Raw genomic sequence first — 23,809 nt, forward strand, 5'->3', positions numbered from 1 at the left:
GGGGCTGGTTGTGTGAGTAAGAGGAAGGGGCTGGTTGTGTGAGTAAGAGGAAGGGGCTGGTTGTATGAGTAAGAGGAAGGGGCTGGTTGTATGAGTAAGAGGAAGGGGCTGACCGCGGCTCTGTCCCCTGTGTGTTCGCAGAAACTGGTGCGCTGCAAGGCCTGCGCCGACGCGGGGCTGCTGGATGAGAACCTCCTGCGGAGGTGCCTGCAGTTCTACAGCATGGTGATCCAGCTCATCCTGCGCATCGTGGACCCTGCATACCCACTGTGAGAGACAGGCCGCACACCCACGGGGCACGCCTGGGTCAAATGTTTGAAATACTCTCAAAAAGTACAAACCCTGCCTTCTGGTCTTCTTTGTTAGCTCAATTGCGCCATGAAAATCAATCGAGCACAGAAAAGTCCAAAACAATTACAGGTTTGACCCAGGTTCATAGTGCATATCTGTGGACATACTGTCTGAGTTCTGCAGTACAATGCTTTCTTGTTTTAAATATCATCAATGTCACTGTATTAATTTAGCATTTTAACAGTTATTTAAACTGCGAATTAGGGCTGTGACAAATCATCAGTTTTTGTAACCGGTTACCACCTCATTGTTTAAGCTGTTAACCAATACTGCTTATGACCGCTAGGGGTCGTATCTTTGTAAATGTAATTAATTAATTAATAATTAATTAATTAATTATCATTAATTTTTAAACTGGATTACTGAGGCTTTTAATTGCATTTTCAAACTTTATTTTGGGCCATCTCAACAGTAAATGTCAATATTGTAAGTCAGATAATAGTAAGTCAGCCTAATTGCCAAATTAAATATTTACATTGACATTGTGTATAACCTGACAGTTGCAGAAATCTGTAGTTAAATCCCTGTAGTTTATGTGCTGGTCAACCGTGTGTCATTTTTTAAAAATGCATCGGTTAGAATTATAATTCTTCATATTTTCATCACTCTTCCCTATGACTTCTGCCTGATAGACTTGATTGGCATGTAATCTTTAAATATGCTGCTGTTAGCAACTTTGGTACAGGGGTTGTGCACTCAAAATTCCGTGGTCACACAATATATCAAATAGGCTGATATAATATAACACCTGGTCTATTTTACCATCGGCGACTGGTCTAATGATTTTACTTTCATGCCAATACAGGTCTCTGTACAATTTGATATATTTGTATGCAACAATAACAATTCCATTTCCAGTGTCCATTTTCCGCTGATAGCAGGGGATTTTCACTTTGAATATCCGATGGATAAATAGCATAATGATAATGTTTGGCTTTATTTATTTTTATGTAGATACAGCATAGTGGAAAGCTATTTTTATTTTGCCGGTAGTTTGAATTTGTGTGTCAACGAATCAGCACGGATCTTCTGTGAACCTCAAGAAATGACAAACGTTACAATAAGCCATAAGTCAACCAACAGCTCCAGAAATTCTTTGATAACTCTAATACTGTAGCATTCAATTACCTGTGGTGTTTGCATTTTAAACCCCCTGAAATGGCCAGATTGCTTGCTTGAACTACCGAAGCTTGTCAATTGCTAATAGTTTAGAACCACAATAATATGACGTGCATTTATTTTAAACTGAGTTTACGCCCCTAGTGCAAATACAATTTAAAATTATAATTGTGCAAATATAAAATGTAATTGAGCTCTGTTTATTTCGGTGAAAGAGCCATATTTAGTATTACATTTGATGTCTTTCCAGTATGACTCTCCCATTGAACCCAGAGATCCCCAGAAGCTTTGCAGCGCTGCCTGAGTTTTACATTGAAGATGTTGCAGAGTTCCTGCTTTTTATTGTACAGTAAGTACATTTTAGTTTGTGTTGGGTTTTTTTTTTTTTGTGTTCCATATAAGCTTGCTGACTCACACTTATGAACATACATGCTTGATATGTACATCCATACGCATTCACACGCAAGCACTATATGCGGGTATAACACACAACTGCGTAGAGACATTTTATGTGATGTGTGTATGGCTGTGCTGTATGTTCCTGACGGGCCTTTTCTCTCTGTGCCCGTCTCAGGTATTCCCCGCAGGTCCTGTACGAGCCCTGCACTCAGGACATCGTCACCTTCCTCGTGGTCTTCATCTGCAGCCAGAACTACATCCGTAACCCGTACCTGATCGCCAAGCTGGTGGAGGTGCTGTTTGTCACCAACCCGGCTGTACAGCCCCGTACCCAACGCTTCTCCGAAATGATGGAGAACCATCCGCTGGCCGTCAAACAGCTGGTCCCAGCCCTCATGAAGTTCTACACAGGTGAGGGTGCCTTCCTGATGGACACAGGCTTTTTGGTCCAGTAAAGTGTGCAGTTTGGTGGAATTGTTAAACTTCTCTCTGGGGCTGACAAATGTAAAAATGTTCTGGCATGTTTCATGTTTTTAAGAGTAGGTGAACACAGTGTGGAATACTCTCTAGGGCAGGGGTTAACCAACCCTGTTCCTGGAGATCTACTGTCCCGTTGGTTTTCAATCAGCAAGGCACACCTCATTCAACAGCTAAAGATCCTGTTGAGCTGCTCATGAGTAGAATCAGGTGTGCATTTTGGTTGCAATGAAAACCTACAGGATGGTCGATCTTCGGGAACAGGGTTGGTGACCACTCCTCCAGGCAGTAGGCAAAATAGCATGCCAAGATGGGCTGAATGGCTGACCCTTAATTTACCATGGTTCGTAAAGCTCCAGGAACATGTCAGTTACACTCTTAGCAATTAAGATAAGTAAGATGAATGTATTTTTCAGGAAGATAAATAATAGGGAATTTCATATTAGTGGTCTGCTCATCTTGCTGCCGAGTGATTAAGGTTTGTTCTCTCCTCTTAGATGTGGAGCACACCGGAGCCACGAGCGAGTTCTACGACAAGTTCACCATCCGGTACCACATCAGCACCATCTTCAAGAGCCTGTGGCAGAACATCGGTCACCACGGCACTTTCCTGGAGGAGTTCAAGTGAGTCCCCCGCGCCCCATGCCCTGCTTAACGCAGAGCAGGCTGCTGAAACCCAGAGGCGTCTTGGAAGGCCCACCAGGTGGTGCACGCTTAGCTGCAGCTTTGGCCACGGAGGGAGCCTCTTCGCCAGCATGGTCCCCCCCCACCACCACACAGGAGCCAGCGCCCTGTACTCTGCTACTGCTGACTGAGTTGATGGAAGATATTACGAGGCTGTGACAGGGCCTCCCAATGAGATTGGCCATTCCAAATTGGGGGATCTCATCTTAAAATGCTGTATTCTTTCAGTTAGATTGAGTTCAGCTTTATTGTCATCTGCATAAGAATTCTTGTTAGAATTATTTTTTCAATGCAGTCATTGTGCCCTGGCTCTCTCGACCTTGCATAAAATAAATAAGAAAAAAACATACATGTACTACAGTCAATGCTTGTGTGTGCCTGTGTGTGTGAGTGTGTTGTTCATCATTCTGAGCGCCTGTGGGAAGGGACTGTCTCTGAAGCGGGTGGTACATGATTGATTGCTCCAGGAGCGTTTTCCAGGTGGTAAGGGTGAAAATAGTTTGTTGACTGGGTGGCTGGTGTCCTTGGTGATGTTTTGAACCTTCCTTGTGCAGTGGGTACCATAGATGTCCTGTAGTTAAGATAGATCGGTGCCAAAAATGTTGATGCTGATCTTACAAAGTTTCACTTTGCAGACTTGGCCAGTCAAGTTGCCAAACCAAACTTTGATGCACCCTGTCAATATATTCTCAATGGATAAGGTGATATAAACCCAGTGCACTCTTTGCCCCCCCCCCAGCTCTGGGAAGCAGTTTGTTCGCTACATAAATATGCTGATCAACGACACCACTTTCCTGCTGGACGAGAGCCTGGAGTCGCTGAAACGCATCCACGAGGTGCAGGAGGAGATGAAGAACAAGGAGCAGTGGGATCAGCTGCCCAGGGTGAGTGCTGAGGGGAATGGAACATTCCAGAAGGAAGTGAGCTTTGTGCCTTAGCACTGAGGGGGAATAGAACATTCCAGAAGAAAGTGAGCTTTGTGCCTTCATACTAAGGGGGAATAGAACATTCCAGAAGGAAATGAGCTTTGTGTCTTTGCACTGAGGGGCAATAGAACAATCCAGAAGCAAGTGAGCTTGGTGCCTTAGTTCAGACGAGGAATAGAACATTCAAGAAGAAAGTGAGCTTTGTGCCTTCGTACTAAGGGGGAATAGAACATTCCAGAAGGAAATGAGCCTTGTGCCATAGTACAGAGGGGAAATAGTATTGATCTAATTCCAGAAGGAAGCTTTATGCCTTAGTGCCGAGAGGAATAGAACACTCCAGAAGGAAGTGAGCTCTGTGCCTTTGTCCTGAGGGTAATAGAATGGAACTAAACCCAATAGGTGGTGAGCTTTGTGCCTTAGTACGGAGGGTAATTGAACAGAACTAATTCCAGAAGTGTATAATAGAACTGAACTAATTCATGAAGTGACCTTTGTGCCTTGTAATGGCGGCGTTCCCTGGCCGCTCTGACGGCTCCTGGCGGTCCCTCTCTCCCGCGCAGGATCAGCAGCAGAGCCGACAGTCCCAGCTGACGCAGGACGAGCGGGTGTCGCGCTCCTACCTGGCTCTGGCCACAGAGACGGTGGACATGTTCCACATCCTGACCAAGCAGGTCCAGAAGCCCTTCCTGAGGCCGGTGAGTGTAGACCCTGCCCCCTGCTGGAGGCCCTGTTAATGTACTCACTCATGTGCTGCTGCTGTTATTTGTATACAGAATAATATTTATTATTCGTATTTAAACTGCACAAGTATTGAGACCTCAACAATCTGACCCTGACTTCTGTGGGCACTGTACAGTGTAACTTCTCATCCATCCCCTGTGCATTCCACATGATATCCAGTGTAATTTGGATATCGCCGTCTTCTCCCTCCGCATTAAAATAATGAATCAATTGGCAGTACTGTCAATGATGGTGATGGGGAATTATTAAAAACTATTTTTTAAAAAGCGCTTTCCAATTATATAACTGTACTTTCTGGTTACCTTTGGCCGCAATTACATAAAAGGCTAGACATAAAACATAGTCTCTGCAGAAATTTTGACCATTACTAAACTGCAGACCCCTAAAATACTGAACTATTGTTATTAAAAATATATTGATGTTCTCATACAATATGAACGACTACAGCGATGCTCCAGACGAGTTCAAAGGCAAGTGTTGGGTTTGAGAACATTACCGAGGCTTATTCATGCAGTCTCCACTCACACATACCATACACACAAGGCACATATGCTCAGAACACGACTTCAGAACTTAACATAACATAATGATGAGAAATTTTGACCATTACTAAACTGCAGACCCCTAAAATACTGAACTATTGTTATTAAAAATATATTGATGTTGTCATACAATATGAACCACCATATACAGTATTCATAGTTCTACAGACTAGTCCTGGGTACAAATCAAAAACTTATGAAGAGAGGAAATTTTCTCAGAACGTTTGTCAGTGTTGGGAGGAAAATGATCATCCTCTATGCGTGGAATGGGTTGTATTCTATATTTTTATGTTCTTAAATAGTGCCCTCCAAACAGGAAAAAGCTCAAATCTATCATTTCACTTTACTGTTACGGTACCTTTGGTGAATAGGAAAGCCGTGGCCTGATTAGGGTGTGTGGATCAGGGCACGGGGTGCGAGGGCTGACCTGGGGGCTCTTTCCTGCAGGAGCTGGGGCCACGTCTGGCTGCTATGCTCAACTTCAACCTGCAGCAACTGTGTGGCCCCAAGTGCCGGGACCTGAAGGTGGAGAACCCGGAGAAGTACGGCTTTGAGCCCAAGAAGCTGCTGGATCAGCTGACCGACATTTATCTGCAGCTGGACTGTGCCCGATTCGCCAAGGCCATCGCCGATGACCAGGTGAGCAGCTGCTCATGTTCTGTAGAGATGTTCAGCTTCTTTCCAGCTTCTCTTATTCTGTGGTCCAGTGCTGCCTGTCTTTCAATTCTAGTTATGGGTCTTTTGGTTTTTCCACCACAACCATTTGTGAAGGTTTTCCATGAGGCACAATATCAGAAAATTTGATTTCAGAATAGCAGAAACATAATACAGAACCCACATTCTGGTTAGTTTGGACCAGTGGTGGCTAATGAGGACCGTATCAGTTTCTAGTTTTCATCCCGACTTCTGGCCTTAAATACTTACTCAGCCCTAACATTTATGCCTTCTGAAATTTGCGCTACATTTCTTGATAAGCACAAGAATGACAGCTGAAGACTGTTCGCAATATGAAACATTTAACTGTGATCTGATCAACTAGTGAACCACCGTTGGTGAATACAGCCAATTGGCTCGATTACCAGGTTGGAAGAAACTGATTACTGGTGGAACGAAAAACCTGCACACACACCGGCCCTCCTGTAGTTTAAGTGCCCCCTGGTATAGGCAGTATGGTGCAACAGCTCCACAAGACATTCAACCCTACATAGATGGCAGTCAATCCTTAATATTACAAATCCAGGGAACCTTCATAGTTGTTCAGATGGAAGGAGAGAGATGTCTAAATATATACATTTACAACTTGTTTATTAATGTAGACATCTTATGAATTTCCATCAATGGGTGTAAAACCATAGTTTTGTAAGCAATATCAAAATACTGTATGTCTTTGGAATGAAGTGACAAGCTCTGCTGTAGTTCATTTATTAATTAACATTTCTTTCCTCATTTTAGCGCTTATTAATTTATTGCCTTTTCCCCATTCTTAGAGATCTTATAGCCGCGAGCTCTTCGAGGAAGTAATTTCCAAGATGAGGAAAGCCGGCATCAAATCCACTATAGCTATTGAGAAATTCAAGCTGCTATCTGAAAAGGTTGAGGAGATAGTCGCCAGAAACTCCCAGTCTGAAATTGACTACAGCGATGCTCCAGACGAGTTCAAAGGCAAGTGTTGGGTTTGAGAACATTACCGAGGCTTATTCATGCAGTCTCCACTCACACATACCATACACACAAGGCACATATGCTCAGAACACGACTTCAGAACTTAACATAACATAATGATGAGAACAGGCCATTCAGCCCAACAATACTTGCCATTTTCCTATCACTGAAGTATACAGTTTTTTTGGGGTTTTTTTAGTGAGGGTTTTTTTCTGAACTACCTGATAGTACTTTTCACCATATCAAGCCTGGCCTTGAAAACCCCCCAGCCTCCACTACATGACCTGAAAAGATATTCCACACAGTGACCACCAAAAATTTCACGATTACATTTCTACATTTTATACCATTTTCAGCCAGATTAAACTGTTGCCCTGCCCCACAGCATTTTTCTTTTTACTATTTTTTAAGTACAACCTTTGTTAAATATATTTATTCATAATTGGTGTGTACTGGTCTTTTTATAGTCAAATAGGAATATTGTGTATTTTGTGTGTTGAAACATTTCCCCAACAACTCCAGAGCAACCTGCAGTTTCACTCTAACTGCCCACATTTGCCAAGGTTTTTTCCTTAGTCACCCTTGGCAGTTGTGGAGGTCACATGGTCTTTGTTTTGTCAAGCAGTGGCATGTTCAGTGATTTGCAGTGGCCTCGCGCTTGGGTGGTTAAGGTTGTGTTTCTGTGGGGCAGATCCCCTGATGGACACCCTGATGAGCGACCCTGTTCGTCTGCCCTCGGGGAACGTCATGGACCGAGCCATCATTCTGCGCCATCTGCTCAACTCTCCCACCGACCCCTTCAACAGACAGCCCCTGACCGAGAACATGCTGGAGTCAGGTGCGCTGCGTGTTTCTGCGTATGACTCATGTTTACACACACGCACACATACATGCACACACACGCGCGTGCGCGCACACGCACAGTCACTGTCCCATTAAAGAGATAGCCCCCGACCGAGAACATGCTGGAGTCAGGTGCGCTGCGTATGGCTCCTGTACACACACACGCATGTCCTGTTGAAGGGTTGATCCCTGACCGAAAACATGCTTGAGTCAGGTGGACTGCTTGATTCTGCGTATGACGCACACACAAGACGTACACAGACGTACACAGACGTACACAGACGTACACAGACGTACACACACGTACACACACGTACACACACGTACACACACGTACATACACGTACATACAGAGATGGCCCCTGACCAAAAACATGCTGGGGTCAGGTGTCCTGTACATTTCTTACTATTAAGAGAGAGGTATTTGCAGATAATTGTTGTAATTGTGTGTTTCAATGATTTTTATATTCTAGAAATTGTTCAAGCATACATTATTTATACATTTTATTATTTATCTTTAGACTGACCAGCAATTTTGCACAGTTCTCCCAAGCTGAGGCTTGGACTTAACCTAGCTCTTACAGGGTCCGTTTCTGTCTGTGCCATTAGCCAACTACGATTGGGGTCCACTGCAGTGGCACAAAAAACCCACTCTACCCACAAGAGTACAAAGCTAATTTAGCTAGTGGTCCTTAGTTTGCCACTGCATTGGCTTCCCCCACAGTGTACAAGGCCTCAATTGCTGATTGTGACAGGTGGGCCTTTCCTCTGACCAGAGCAGCTCTCCTGTAGCACTGTGTGGCTCGTAGGAGAACAGACACTGAGGGTGTTTCTCAATACCAATAAGTTAAAGTCTGTACTTGCATTCTCTCAAATATGTTATCAAGTTTGCTTGGAAGGCCACACTACCAAGAACACAAGGACAGCTCTTATATACACTATATACAGATGCAATGGATACACTACCACCATTCTTAAAATGAGCTAAATTCAGCAATTTTAACACATTACTTGCCTCATTTTGATTCTTAGAAATATTTTAGCAACATTTATTGGTGAAATTAGAAAAATAACACTTATTCAAAGCTTGCCTTGTGTCGTCTGCCATTGCACAATGACTGGTGGGGATACTCGGTCTCTTCTCCTTGGGCAAGGATGCATTGGATGCCTTTTTGATATTTGAGGGGAATCAAGGACTTCCTGGATCTTTATCCATGCTTGCTTCTTTGCGGTTTTGGTTTTGGAACAGGACGTAGGATCACACAAGTTCACAAGACCGCGAGAATGGAAAATGAGAAACACCCTGAGTGTGCGCAGAACAGCAGCAGTGCTATAGCAAGGCTCAGGCCTGTACATCCATAACTCCAGGGGCACAGTTTCCATTTACACATTATGGGGGTTCACTGTTGTTGTTGGTTGTTGTTGGTTGTTTTTGAATCCATGCTCGGTTTGGTGTTGTTCTCTCACAGTTCCAGAACTGAAGGAGCGAATCCAAGCTTGGATGAGAGAGAAGCAGGGTGGACGCTAACTTCAGTGAGTCACACCCACTACCGCACCTGCCGTTACTAAGGGACGACCTCACCGCACCCAGACACAGCATCAATGTGAAGACCCAAGAAAAAGGCCCAATTTGATTCTTTCATTTTGTTATTTTTGCTGTATTTTATTTTATTTTTTGTAGGGCTGAGGCCTCATTGACTGTCAGCTCTAAACATATTAAACATAATAAAAAAATAGACTTTTAAAAGGTTTTGTTTGTGATTTTGTATATATCTATATATACATATTTTTAAATGAGGAGGTGCGGGGGAGAGCGTTAATCCACTGAACGGTTATCTAAAGTTTCAAAACCTGAGCTAGTGGCAGATATAACTGGATGTGTGCAAGGAACTGATTTACAATCATCAAAGTAGTTTTCTTCTGCGAAATGTATGTCTGCTTCAGTAATTTTTTTATTTTATTATGATAGGTAGTTTTGCACCAAATCAATGAGGCAGGCAAGCCTTTTTCTGTTTGATTGTAGTATTTATGAAACCAAAGTGAACAAAATGCCCAGCATTATAGAAGCTAAGATAAAGCAGCCATAACTGTTAGATGAAGTGTTGGACAGACCATGCGATTTCTGCTCTCTGGAATGTGTGCACTGAAATGCACTCTGCACTGTTACTTTGGCTAAATTTCTAAATTTAATTCAATATTCTTAGTCAAGCTTGAAATCACCAAGTTAATTTGTCTTGGTGAAGGGAAAAAATATGTTTGATTGCTTTGGTTGTTTTTAAGTATAGTGTCAATGGAAAATCATTTCAAACAAACAAAATGGTAAGTATTCAAGTTTGTTTCCCAATTTAGATTTTATAAAGAAATGTGCATAATTGTGCATGGCCAAACCCAGGGCCTTGGAAGCTCAATAAAACGAGGGCTTCTACTGTTACTGTAACAGAAATTGTTGCAACAGCCTTTTCAGCGGAAAGGACATGACTAGCCAGCACAGCATGAACACCGTTTAAGGCAAAGCTAGGAGCACAGAGGCACCTTCCACCTGCCACCTATTTACATGATCAAACCCTGCTTTTTGTAAATCCTGATTGTTGGACTGACTTGTGGTTTATGAATAAATCATTTAAATCATATTTTCAGATTATGACTGTACAGGAACTTGTTTTATTTGCCACATACTTGTTTTTGAATCTCGGATCTTGAATTCTAATAAATGGTAATGGACATTCGATTGCAGCTAGTTGTTTCAATAAATTGTGTATACAGGAAGACTGGGCGGGTTAAATGCGTTCGGCCATGTCGCATCTTTGGAAAGTGCACTTATCTTTGGACCATCCTTTGAGCAGATGAGATCTGAATAAACGGATTGATAAAATAAGTGTGGATCAATTATGTTCTACGTTTGTTGTTTTGTTTGTTCAACAGATCGTGCAAACGTGTTTTCTTACCATTTGGTATGTGTTTGTTAATTATTAAATGTATGGCTGTTGGATACGCAGAATGCGCATTAATTACAAACAAACCAAATAGCGAAACACTTTTTTTTCTTTACAGAAATACTTTTGCAAGTAAGGCTATATTTAATCCAGCATATTGTGAGGAGCGAATGGAGGGCGACGGTCAGAGTTTATGGAAATTGGAAAACCGTTCGTCTGAAACCTATTTTTGGCCATATGATTCAGAACTATAAGCTTACGTCAAACATTTCCTATAATCAGGTTCAACGTCATCTGCACTCCCAGTCATTCTTGATTTTATTTGGGCCTGCAGGTTTACCGATTCCAGTTTCTTGCGTCAGTGGCCAAGCATTAGGACTGGGCAGCAGGCTAGGTATCCTAAAACGTGCCCCCATTTGCACCGCAGCACAGCAGCTATATTGCTTCCTTAATTCTGCCATTGGTGCTCACAAGGTCGAGAATCGCAAACCGCAGTTTGAACCAACTACACAGATATACACAACCATATTTCCATTCAGAAAGAACGTTTAGTGGACCGTTTTTAATGTAAATGTCAGTCTGCATTCTAGCCTACTCCCTGCCATATCGGCAGCGAGAACTGCGAAAGCAGTCGCCTAGGAAATCCTGCGCTTTTGCGTCACTGCCAAACAAGAGCATCTCTTTGCTTTCCGACGGATTTCCATTGGTTCATCATTACATTTCTCCAGTATTAAGCCAATTTTCATTGGCTGAGCTAGCTGACCGTCAATGTGGTGACGAACGACTGGGATTGACATCACCTTTTGAGCAACACAAGACATTCCAACTTCGTTTGCTTCCAAGGGAAGGGTCTGCATCGGTCCCCCGAATTGCATGTAAAATATATTTCACGCAGGTGTTGGGACAAGACTACGAAATTTAATATAACAGGAAGATATCTGCCTCATCGACGCAAGCAACGGGAGCTACTTCGGTGGAAAAATAAAACAACTTTCTATGATGGGTGTGTTTGACAATAGGAGAATTGTTGAATCCTTCTAGCAGCTCGACACTGAGCAGTGACATTGCTGTAGCTAACAGTTTTCACTGCTCGCTGCTTGCCTATGGTGTTTCTATATCTGCCCTGCGGATCCATTTAAGTAAGTAAATGTTTAATTACTGCGTTTGTATGACAGGCTACACATAGCATACTAATTCAAGTAGCTAAATCAGTTATCACATCATTTTCTTTGCTAAATCTGGCATAGCCTAGCTCTACTGAAACTGAGACTAGCCATAGCCTAAAGAGGGGGTTTTGGATGTGTAGCGCTACCCCACGAAGATGAGTCTGTACAGACATTGCCTGTTTATGTTTTTCTCAGCCATTTAGGTTTCTAACTGATTCGTCATCGACAACGATTGATATCTTTCATGAAACAACCACTGTGAATAACGTTGATCGAAATGTGCTTAGAAACATGAATTGGTATGTGACTCCTAAACATTAGCCTACAATGCGATTCGTTTCTTTGAACCACAAAATCAGTATTTGCGCTGCGATAATATAAGGGACACTGAAGGTTATCAAGCAGCCAGCGGCTATTTGCGCATCCAAAACGCAACATCAGCAAGTCGGCCCTTAAAACACAGTTGCCTATACCACCCAGCACTAGGCTTGATGTGTCAGAAACAAAACGGTAACATTACTTTGATTTTTTTTAATACATCGGAATATGAAGCACATTTTTCATGAAAACAAGTAATCTGCGACGTCTAGACAGAGAACGGCTAAATGCAAGTGATTTCACCCAAATCCTACATAAACCCCATCAGAACAGTGATTCATTATAAACCGCCATTAAAGCGATCGTTGCTGGTTCTTTAATCTAATAAATAAATCCCATATATCGCTCTAGCGATTAGCCTACCTAACGGTAATGCATTTTACCGGGCCTAGCCTTCTCTGTAGCCAGAATTACGTGGGAGGGCGTGCCACACGATTTCGACCACAGCGAAACCCCATCCCCTCCAAATGCACCGCTCTCATCTGTTGCAGGCATAGCCTAACTATTTTTATGCAAACGTTTTGGTGCAACTCGCAGAAAATATTTTATTTACGTGTAATTCGTGTGTTTCCCTCGCAAAACATGAACTATATTGGCCAATGATGGGAAGAAAACGCCACGCTTTGAAATGATGCACAAATCGTTGCACATTGAAAGCAGGGGGCCTTCATTTGGAGCTGCAGTGCAATATATTGCCGTTTGAAAATCCTGACTGGTAGCGAGATGGCAAAAATCCTTTCAGAAATGTCTTCGATTAGACTCCGTTTATATATGAAGAACGTAGGCCTGATTTTATCGCATATTAGTCTTATTAACGGCTGCGCCCGGTTGGTGGAGGCAGGATTTGGAGAAATCAATAAATGGAAAAATATCAGCAGCCTAGATCGTCCTCAGGCCTTCAAAAATGGCTTTGGGGAGTGTTGTGTAGGCCATGAATGTTACAGTGGTACGGTTACTTCTTGAAAGAAAATTGCCTAAAAAAAACAAACAAAAAGAGCAAAACAATACTGACAAATCTGTCGGAATTCTTCACTTTTCTGAATGCTGGAGTTGAGACAATTCTAATTTTGAACATTTTGTATACATGCAAACACACTTCTTGCAGTACCTGAATTCCACATTACATTTCCGGAGACACATGTCGAACCCAGATCCATCGGCAGTAGCCTAGTAGGCTACACGTAAGCTTAAGTGAAATTAATGTACTTAGTTAGTCACAGTTGGTCCCACTAGAACCAGAAATGGGGAAACATGGTGTTACTATCTTACAAAAGCCTGCCTGGCTTCATAATTTGTGTATAGAGTCAAAGCCTTTGTAGAATTTGTGTGGACTACAGAACGTTTATCAATATTTTTCATCACAAATGTGTAGGAGTGCATAATCATTTTAATTTTCTAGGTTTTAAATCTGAAATGCTAAATCATAATTCTTTTTGTTACATTTGGTCACAGAGAGGCTTGACGACTGTAATATTCTCTGATCCATCAACAACTGACTTTTGTTAAACTGCAGAACCTGTTACTGTATTCCATTTAAAAATTGATTCTCATCCATGCAGTTTTATTACCTTGCATTTTGACCTTTGAGTCTTCATAAATTATGGAAATGAAGTTACTTGTAACCCCTCTTATCCATTATCTGTACTCTGTATTTGCAATGAAAAAGCAACAGGAACAGTGTTTGTAATATCTGTAAGCTGCACCCCTTTTCTGAACCCCAATTAGATAGATTTATTCCTTTGAAATGGCCAGCCAGCAGTCAACAAGCAGTATCCAGTAATCTTCCGTTGCGGTGCTTTCCAATGTATGGGCCTGGATTGGCTGAATAATTTATTCTGTTGAGTGGCAATAAAAGGTCATCTAATCGCCTTTCAGCAGCTAGAATTCTAACACTCATGACTTTTCCCACAGGAAACGAACCTGTCCGAACAGTGGAGTCAACACACAAGCAAAAGAAAAATATATAATTCAGAGCCATGTCTGGGGCTTCTGTGAAAGTTGCAGTTCGGGTGCGCCCTTTCAACTCAAGGGAGACCAGCAAGGACTCAAAATGCATTATTCAAATGCAAGGGAACTCAACTAGTAAGTGTACCTACCTGTAACACCCACCCCCTTTCTCTCTTTCATTCTGTAGTGGCGTGGTTGGTTTGCTTGCGGCAATGTGGCAACTGCCAAATTGCTGAAGTTGTCTTTTAAATGTTTTCGATTTGACAGGAGAGTTGTGAGTTCAGGGCAGTAGAGCCACCAGGACTTTTTATTGAATTATTTTACCGGCATGAAAAGTAATTTAATGTTTTGGCCTTTTCGCCATTTGTTTTGGTACGCAGGCTGGAAATTATAAGGATTAGATGCGTTCTTTAAAAATGTGGCGCAATAAGCAAATGGAAACAATTTATTGTGCCTGTAGTTACAGTAGCATCAATTGACATAATGACAAAGTACCAGCACAAAACAAAATTAGCTGCCATTTAGGAGTGGTATTTTCTCTCCAGAAGACCTTTTTTTAAATTTAAAAAATGGAAAGACATCATGTTGTAATTATTTGGGAAGTTCTAAAGGAGAGATGGGGCCAGAGCAGCTCTGAAAAGAAGATGGAGGCAGTATCGTGCTTGCCTCTCTTTGAGCAGAGTAACCTGAGTAACGTGATTGGCAGTAATTCTCTCTGCAGGCTGTGCTGACCTTCTCAGTGTTGGACTCTGGTGGTTTGCTTTCAAAGGCTGCTGTGTGAGGTGTCCTCCAGCACTTTATAAAGGAGCAGGCTGGGAATTTCAGGCTCATTTTGGACTGTTATGGTCTCTCTTGGCGAGAGGATGGGTGCTGTTCCTTAAGCCACATACAGTTAATGAAGGTGAAAACTCAATCTCCACAGCTAATACAGAGCTCATATGTTTTGGAAAAACTGAAGAACGGTACTTACTTTTCTGTACAATTGGCACACCGTGTTTTCTATATTCATCCAGTGCTAACAGTGCTAAACAGCTGCAGCCATGGTAGTTGATGAGCATGCAGAGCTTTAATGGAGAAAGGCAGGGTCTGCCCGCTCAAATGCAGGCTACAGAGCAGACAGGGGCTGGAAGCAGGCCCACTACACTCGATCGCCTTCTGCACACGGTATGCAGGGAATGTTTCCATCCTATGAACTGGAGGGGAATGGCAGCCAGGGTCTGCTCCGTACAGAGCTGTTAATTGAACCGAGGGGAGGGGAGGGGAGGGGAGGAGCGGGCGGTGCGCTGCCTGCAGGAGAAGCAGGAGGTGCTGAGAGGAGGTACACACTGGAGCAGGGAAGAGAGGAGGTCATTACTGTTTTTCCACTGTGTGTTTTGATTTCCATTTCACGGGCTCCCCCTCTGTAGACAGTTTCCTCTCGAGATTTGTTCCCTTTGGGGAATTATTTTCTGGCCACTGTTAGGGTGTTTTTTTTCCCCACTGGGGAATTTTTACCTTGCTTTTTGTGGTCGTGGCCTGGTTTCCAATTTTCCTTCTGCTCTCTAAAGTGTCTTTGTGACAGTACTCTGTAAAAGGCCCCGTACCTAATAAATTTGATTTTTCTTTTGAACAATATTTGGAAATTCAGGACAGTCCATACTGAAGCTTGGTTCATGTGTTTATCAGTAGGGTTTCTCGTGATGCATGAATTGGTGGCACCACTTCTTTGCTTCCAAAGACATAAAGCAGTCTGCAGTTTTTGTGTTTGCCTGTGAATGTCCTCTCAGACTGAATGCATGTCTCTAACGTGCAGCTAATACTGTACTTTGGCTGCTTGAGAAAATACATTGTGAGAGAAACTAAAGGGTCTCACTAATAATGTTTTTAACAGTACTGCATTGTGTAGGCAGTTATTGTTTCTCACACACACACACACACACACACACACACACACACACACACTATCTCTGCTCTGTTCTTTCCTCTGTTGTTTTGTCTTGTTTTGTTATGGACCACAGAATTCTGACTGCACTTGCACTATATGTCACCCACTGTGTTAGAAATGTAATAAAGTAATGCAGGACTTGCGGAAAGTGGCTGTTGTATTTCTTGATTAGATTACGGTTGATGATTGATCGTGGGGTTTTTAAAGAGAATTGGGTAAACTCATTGTGCCGCCAAGTGCTCCCCATTGATTCTGCACTAGACCTGTGTGTAATTTATTACAGGAAAGTGAAGCAAGAAATATGTATTCGGGTTGCAATACAGAAAATGCTGTATTTATTGGAAAAATGCTCTCCAGTCTGTAGGAGCCACATTATATGAGTGTACTTGGACTGTTTATCTTTAGGGTGAAAGCTCATTTATCATATTCAGACCGGCTCAGTCCCTTTCGTCGTGTTCCTGACTGCTGTCATCATCCTCCCTGAGTGGATAACGTACTTGTCTAAGTACGTTAGACAAGACTTGTCTTGGCTTGTCTAAAACGTACAGGATTTATTTGCACTTATTCTTCTTTAATAGTCTGATGCAAAAAGTATTTTCCATATTTTCATTTTCTATGTACACCCAATTTTCACTGATTTACAGTTCCATTGTAACAATCACAATCATGAGGAGCAAACCCCAACGCATCTAGCATTAGCCCACATCTGTTGCATTTTTACATAACTTGATGGTATAATTGAATTACTGAAGGCTGTGGTCTGTCTATAACTATGGAACTTTCAGAACGTAAGAGCATGAGCATGTGCAATGATTGGAACGAGACAATCAGCCATTGTCAACTTGTCATTTTAGCTACTGTCTAGAGAACATCTAGCAGCACTCTGTCCAACCCTGAAATCCCCAAGCGTCATTGCCTCTTCTACATGAATTGGCAAGCCTTATTCTGACAGGACCTGAAATATATTCTCTAGTGCACTTTAGCAAATGTAATCACCTCAATCGAATCATTCCCTTTTCCCGAGGCTGAAGTAGTTAAGTGTGGAGCACACCGCTGCACTGAAACCAGTGTTTAAGCCACCCAAGTGCCCCCTGCTGACTGATGCTGTGTGACGAGGCCTCATATGCAGGCTTCGGTAGCTGCCACGGCAGTGAAAGCAATCCATCCCAAATCATCTCACATAATCTAATCTCAGCGGATTAATGGTGGGTGTGAGATCAATGGGTAAGTGCGGGAAAGTAACAGGATCAAGGAAAATAGGATGGAGGACATGACATTGTTGTCATGGGGAATCACATTTTATATTTGAGTCTTGCATGCCTTATCCACGAAGGGTCAGGTTTTGCCTTGGGTTTAAATATAAAATGAAATGCGTTGACGTTTCATAAAAAACTTTTTTTTCCCATCACGCCCCTGCTGTGCCTTTCACACTGCCTCACGATTTGCCAGGCTTGGTTTGTTTTCTGATTCTATCTATCTGGTCTATTCAGGGTGTACCACCTGCTGTGAAATCATCCTCATAAACTATTAGATCATAAATTGTCTGCCACGGGCAGTCTTCTTTTGGGAGTTTGTGAATGGTGATGTACTGGTGGAATGATAGGTAACTAGGTTTGCCCTGCTCGGCACTGTAATGGTCCCGGTGCTCTTGAATGCCCACTGGGGCAGTTCCCAGGTCCCCGCTAAGGTGTCACATTCCTCACCGAGCAGAGCGCACACACTTCTCCAGTCGTGAGTACACAGGGCCGAGCCTCCCTGGTCATCCTGGGAGCTTTGACTGATGGATCTTAATTAGCAGGGGCACTAGACACCAGCGTCGCTCACGATGAGTGGAAACCGAGGTTCATGACTTCTTATCAGCAGCAATGAGTAATGTGTTCTTTCATGAGAAATATGTTTGTCCATTCTCAAAATGGCTCCATGAGTAATAACATATTTAGATATGCATGTGTATAAATACACAAATATTACAGAAATATTAATGATAAACAGCATGGTATGGAAAAATTGCTTTAGCCTAATGGATGGGCTGCGACCTGTATGAAACTCTTAGTATGGAAAGGTAATGGATTGTGAAGGTTTATGTGATGGTGTTCATGGTGTACAAAAGCTTTTACGCACCTTGTATTCATGCCCCATTTCCTTCATTGACGGTTAACCCCATGAATTTCCGGCTGAGGCTCTCGGAGCAGGAGGTCATGCCCAACGACAATGCCTGTCTTTCCCCATCAGTAACGCAGCTTGTGATGGCTGCTGGAGGTCGTAAGGTGTCTGCTGGGATTCAATGTGTGTGTTTGTTCTTTTGGACCTCCTTTTGTTGATCCAGAGCAATGTGCAGGATGGGCAGTATACACTAGGGCGTCACACACTGTACCTTATGGGTACAGCAGTGCATCTTTAGCTGATGCATTTTAATTGTATGACTTGTAATTCAGTCCTCCTGCTGCTATATGGCATTAATTAAATTATGTAAATCATTTTTTAATCATGAAATTTGATATTAATCTATCGTCAGTTTTATTATGTGGTTGATTTATACCAAGTTGTAATGGATGACTTGTTGATATTTCATTGCTTCATCCCATGTCAGTTTATGTTAGACTGCACTGAACTCTTGAGTTGTTATACCATATTTATACCAGATTAATAACTACTTAATTATACCACCATACATTTATGTGACTTCAGCTCGAGTGGTTATTGTTCCATGTAGTTTTTATCAGCTAAAATAATAGGCTCCCATAGCTGGTTGAAGTCCCACACGTTTTTGTGTTTTTGAGCTTTTCATTTCATCCTCCAGCTTTTTTGTGTTCCATACTGATTCAAGTATGCATACCTGTTTGTAAAATGACTTCCCACGTGACATGATGTATGTTTTTGCATAATTATCAGATGAAGTTGCTAAAGAAAAACCTCTTGAGCACATAATCTGCCTCTTTGAGACCGAGCCAAAAGCCTTTGGACACCTTTTGAGAACCCTGTTGATCTTCTAAATTAGTTGTTCGTTATTTACTGGTTATTTTGCTCCTCAATCCCTCTCCTTCAGTATTGTACAGTATTGTATTCTCTCCACTTCAGTGACCATATTAACACAGAGCTGGCTGCAGGAGCCAGAGGGAGGGTAGGGGGGCTACGTCATTGCTCTTTGCAAACGTTTTATGGGCGTTTTAGATACTAAAACCAGGAAGAAAATGCTAATGTGTGTGGGCCTTTTAGTATGACGTAAGTGGAAAGAGGACCAGCAGGGAGGATTAAGCACCACAGACCCTGTGTTATAAACATACAAGAAATTAGTTCTAACAATGAGAACAAATTGCATGGTATTCCATGATTTACAGGCACTGATAAAACCCCCTATGTAACATGGGCCTATATGGCCTGTTCGTCATCACTGCCAGGAATTCTGTAGGAGGAATATGACATCACACTTCCACACAAAAGTCCATCAACTCACTCTCTGTTAATGGGGGTAGAAAGCATCGTCTCTGGTGTCATTCCAGAATATCTCATTAATGTTTGGCTGAGTTCAGATCTGATGAATTAAAAGCTTATGGATATTCGCTGTGTCATGTTCCTGAAACCACCTGGCTTCTTTTCTGTTGATGGTGTGTGATTTCTCCTCTTGCACATAAAAATCTGCCTTGCCGGTAAAACTACAATGCATTATAACAATGCACACCCAAACTATTATTAAACCGGCAGAACCCTTCTCTGTTAGAACTCTGTTGTGTTTCCATATTTTTGTTCACTGTAGAAATTGCTATAAATGATACCTGTACATGGAATTGTCCCTTTCATCATGTGCCGATGACTCATATGGTTGGCCATGAACCTGCAGTCTGTCTGTGCCAGCTGTACAGGAGTGTCCTCCACTCACAGTGACTGAGCTGCTCAGGTGAAGCACACACCTTTCAATGAGATGGCATGCTTGACTACGCTCTACTGAATTGACTGCATTTATTAAAAGGCCATACGAATAAATTGATCAAAATAGTTAAAAAAAGAAGAAGAAGAAAAAAAAAAAGCATAAAGGTTGAGCCTGAAACTGTCCTTGCCATTATCCAACCAGCAGAATTAGAGGATGACTATAAACTCATAGATTTGAGGTCCTCTCTCTGGACTGTCCAAGGATGTCGTATTTCAGTGTGCCTGCTTTGATGACAAAGCAATTTAGCTGCCCTGTCATCGTCCACTCTGACCCTGTGGACTCTGTGAACCCTGTGCAATTGGCTGTATAAATATCACCTACCCAGATTTAGTGTAAATTATCTGTGGGTAAGCACTGTTCACCTCTGGGACAAGCCAGCAAAGTCCTTAAACATCTGCTGAATGCGACTGACATCTATTCAGGTCCTTGATAGTGATAGCCAAGGGATAAATCCCTCTATTCTCTCAAGGGACTAGACACGGTAATTAGATATAGTAAGCCTATTCTTTACTGGTATTAAATGACTATGGCTGTGGGTAAGTCTGAAATGCTTACATGAAGCTTTGTAGATACCAAAATTATTTTTACTTAGGGTTGGCAGCAGTCTCATATTAACTCTGAGACATCTTCAAGTTCAGCCTGAAATCGTTTGACCCACACTGGCTAGCCTCTGTATTGCTGTTCTGTGTTTTCCTGGGTCCTGCAGTTTCCTGCTCTTGATTAACTTCTGTGACACGTGATATAAGAAAGAAGGTGATTGAAAAACTAACTGACTAACTAAATTCAGATATTTCTGTGTACTGTATGATAAAATTATGTATGCAGAAAATTGAATGAATTTTGTAAGTAAGCACCATCCACCCTTCAATATCCACCAATTGCATCTGGGCCATTTCAATGTGCTGTTTCTAGTATTTGTGCAATGGAGTGTTGGCAATCCTACCTGTACTATAACTCTTTATAAGAAACGCATAGTCGCTGTTGCATCTTGTAAATGCACATTTCTCATCTCCGGCAAAGTACAGTACAAGTTCACAGCAACCATCTGCAAGGTGAAGGTTATGTTCTACATTGAGACTTCAGTGTATTTAAAAGTGCTGCAGTTTCTAAGTTAACAAAGATGTACAGCTGAAATATAAGTGATTAATTAAGCAAATTCATTTTTAAATGCTTTGAGTGTTCAGGAAATGACAGTGTTTCGGCTTTGACAATAGACAACTGTTTTGTTGAGTCAAAAGAAGTTTTGTTTTCAGCTGAAGAGGCTCTGTTCCTCTGCCCATAAGAGACAATTTGCAGATGGATTTGTTTATGAAAATTAGATAATGGTGGCAGTTCTTTTTAAAACTGGCCCTTATGTTCAAGCATTCATTTCAAGTGCTGATATGATTTAATTGATCGTGGTGAGCAAAACACTGAAGCTTTTGTTTTTATGTGGCTGTGTAGTAATGTCTTGGAGTCACAGTCCTCAGCTGCTATGTGTTTCCGCAGGAGGGAGGTGGGGGGAGGAGAGGGGCTCACTGAGGAAACACGCAATGCTAGCTGAGCGTCGCATGCAGGGAAGTGTGAGAGAATGGGTTTGTGTCCTGGAGTTGACATTCCTTTTGCCTTCCTGCTCTGCCTGACTGGTCATGGAACTAGCGTAACATCATTACATGGTTGACTCTAACAGAAATCAGCAGTGTCTATCTCACACACTCTTACCTTTCCTTAAATGGTGCAGTGTGGTTTTCCACTCAGCCCTGCAATGTAGTTTACATTTGCTTTGTGCTGCCGATGGGGAAAGTGACCCAATGCCTTTCTGAGGATGCTGTGACTGTAATCTATCCAGGGATGGGATTAGTGAAAAGCATGGAAACTTTGCTTTCATCATTGTGGAGTACAGAGCCAGATCGCACAAAAAATCTATTGTGGAATCTCCTGTGTGCCATACCTGGCCAAGGTACTGTCATGATTTCTGTAGCGTCACAGGAAAAGGTTGTGTGAGGAGTATGAATTGGCATAATAGTGTATGGAATAGCTTTCCTGCAGTTGCGGAGACAATTTCTTTTTTCATTTGGAAGTGATTGAGACGAATGTGATTGTGCCTCTCATTTTAGGGCTCGTGGATTGGTCTTGTTTGAGTATTCACTGACAGGATGAATGCAGCTCACCTCACATAGTAGTTTACATGATTGATATGCAAGAATGTGTTGTTTCTCTGCAGAAATGTGAAAGGAGGCCAAATTGTTTTTTTGATATTTCAGTTTTTGAGAGATTTCTGGCGAGGTTGAATGAGTCTCTGCAATCCTGCAACTGGGGATGGTTACTTTGCTTTCCATTTTGTGAAATTTGTTTAATTTAGCATTTCTTCCCACCCCCTGCCATTCCCAAAAGGTACAATTTTAGCTGAAAAAATGTGGTTTCGAAGCGGTTGAAAGGAGATCCACACCTCCCCGCTGTTCTGAAAAACCTACTGTGGTTTATGACTAATGGTTCAGAGAACAGATGTTTTTGTTTTGCTGCTTTGTTCATGTTGTTTTGTGGAGAATGTTTTGAATGAGTACCATTGCTTTTTGTTGTTTTACTCTCTTGCTGTCTGTTTTCTGCCATGTCATGTTTACTGTAAGCTGGTGCAGCAGGGCTGAAGGCCGCATACAGTAATCTCTGCGGCCAGTATGACGAGACTCAGTATATGGTGTATACCCCAGATCACAAGCTTTTTCTCTCACAAATACTACGTCTGTTCCACCAGGGTGATGTCAGAGACTTTAAGTGCATTTAATCTAATTACCATTGAATCAAATTTTCAATGGCCTGGGTTTCAGTGTAGTGCTGCTTTCACTGTCTTTCTGCATGGCATTCCTAGTAAAGGCAATGCTTAAACTGCAACTAATTTCAGAAATGCTATGTGTGCTTCTCTGATCGCTGGTAATGTCAGAAACTGAACGCAGGAGCAGGGAGGGCCGAGGGGAAATGTTGGCTGCTTTTGTTTCCTACATGCCCAGGGAAAGTGGAAGCTCCTCCTCCACACGTTTGTGGGTGAATGGCTTCGTCTGCAGCTTTGAGCTCTCATTCCTGACCGTATTTTTTCCACCCGCTGGCTGCAGGCTGAAAGGGAACGCAGCAGGGAGGTTCGGTTGTGTGCTTAAGCCCAGCGGTGGGTGCCTTGCTCACTTTTTATTATTCATGAACCCTCGAATATCGAAATTCATCTAATTTAAAAAAGCACACAGTTCCCGTTATGCTTGATTTTGCTGTGCCCTGCTTTGCTAAACTGAATCAGGCAGCACAGCTCCCTGAAAGCCACGACTGTCATTTCCTGCCATCGGTGAGATGTACATCGTCTTTTAGCTAACTGGTCACACACACATACGTGCTCACTCACACACACACACACACACACACACACACACACACACACACACACACACACACACACAGGTTGCTTACAGAATAATCTGTTCCCATTATGCTTGATTTTGCTGTGCCCTGCTTTGCTAAACTGAATCAGGCAGCACAGCTCCCTGAAAGCCACGACTGTCATTTCCTGCCATTGGTGGAAGCCGATTAGCTAATTGGTCACACACACATACACACACACACGCGCACACACACACACACAGGTTGCTTACAGAATAATCTGTTCAGCACAGCATTTGATTTATAAACATAATATTGTTTTTAGGAGACCTTGTTTTTCAAACCGAAGGCCGAAAAACTTGAATCACTATGTTGAGAAATACCAAGTTTCAGTTAACAATTCAACAGATAATGCAGTTATAGCCTGATTAATCATTACTACAACCCCGT

General features: G+C 42.3%; 2 protein-coding genes across 5 annotated transcripts in view; both read left to right on the forward strand.

Annotated features, from left to right (window-relative positions):
* The window catches only part of ube4b (ubiquitination factor E4B, UFD2 homolog (S. cerevisiae)), a 43,879-nt gene extending 33,409 nt beyond the window's left edge, over window positions 1–10,470 (forward strand). For both annotated transcript variants that reach the window (XM_061219545.1, XM_061219546.1), the window contains 10 exons: window positions 142–269; window positions 1,721–1,819; window positions 2,045–2,280; window positions 2,844–2,970; window positions 3,770–3,914; window positions 4,517–4,651; window positions 5,687–5,878; window positions 6,727–6,901; window positions 7,593–7,739; window positions 9,214–10,470. In XM_061219545.1, coding sequence (XP_061075529.1) covers window positions 142–269; window positions 1,721–1,819; window positions 2,045–2,280; window positions 2,844–2,970; window positions 3,770–3,914; window positions 4,517–4,651; window positions 5,687–5,878; window positions 6,727–6,901; window positions 7,593–7,739; window positions 9,214–9,272 — 1,443 coding nt within the window. In that variant the 3' untranslated portion in view covers window positions 9,273–10,470. The remainder of the gene's footprint in view (window positions 1–141; window positions 270–1,720; window positions 1,820–2,044; window positions 2,281–2,843; window positions 2,971–3,769; window positions 3,915–4,516; window positions 4,652–5,686; window positions 5,879–6,726; window positions 6,902–7,592; window positions 7,740–9,213) is intronic.
* Window positions 10,471–11,522: 1,052 nt separating this feature from the next.
* LOC133110071 (kinesin-like protein KIF1B) overlaps window positions 11,523–23,809 on the forward strand; it is a 70,523-nt gene continuing 58,236 nt past the window's right edge. For all 3 annotated transcript variants that reach the window (XM_061219938.1, XM_061219939.1, XM_061219940.1), the window contains exons 1-2: window positions 11,523–11,816; window positions 14,133–14,303. In XM_061219938.1, coding sequence (XP_061075922.1) covers window positions 14,198–14,303 — 106 coding nt within the window. In that variant the 5' untranslated portion in view covers window positions 11,523–11,816; window positions 14,133–14,197. The remainder of the gene's footprint in view (window positions 11,817–14,132; window positions 14,304–23,809) is intronic.

This window comes from Conger conger, chromosome 14, assembly GCF_963514075.1.
Source record: "Conger conger chromosome 14, fConCon1.1, whole genome shotgun sequence".
NCBI lineage: Eukaryota > Metazoa > Chordata > Actinopteri > Anguilliformes > Congridae > Conger > Conger conger.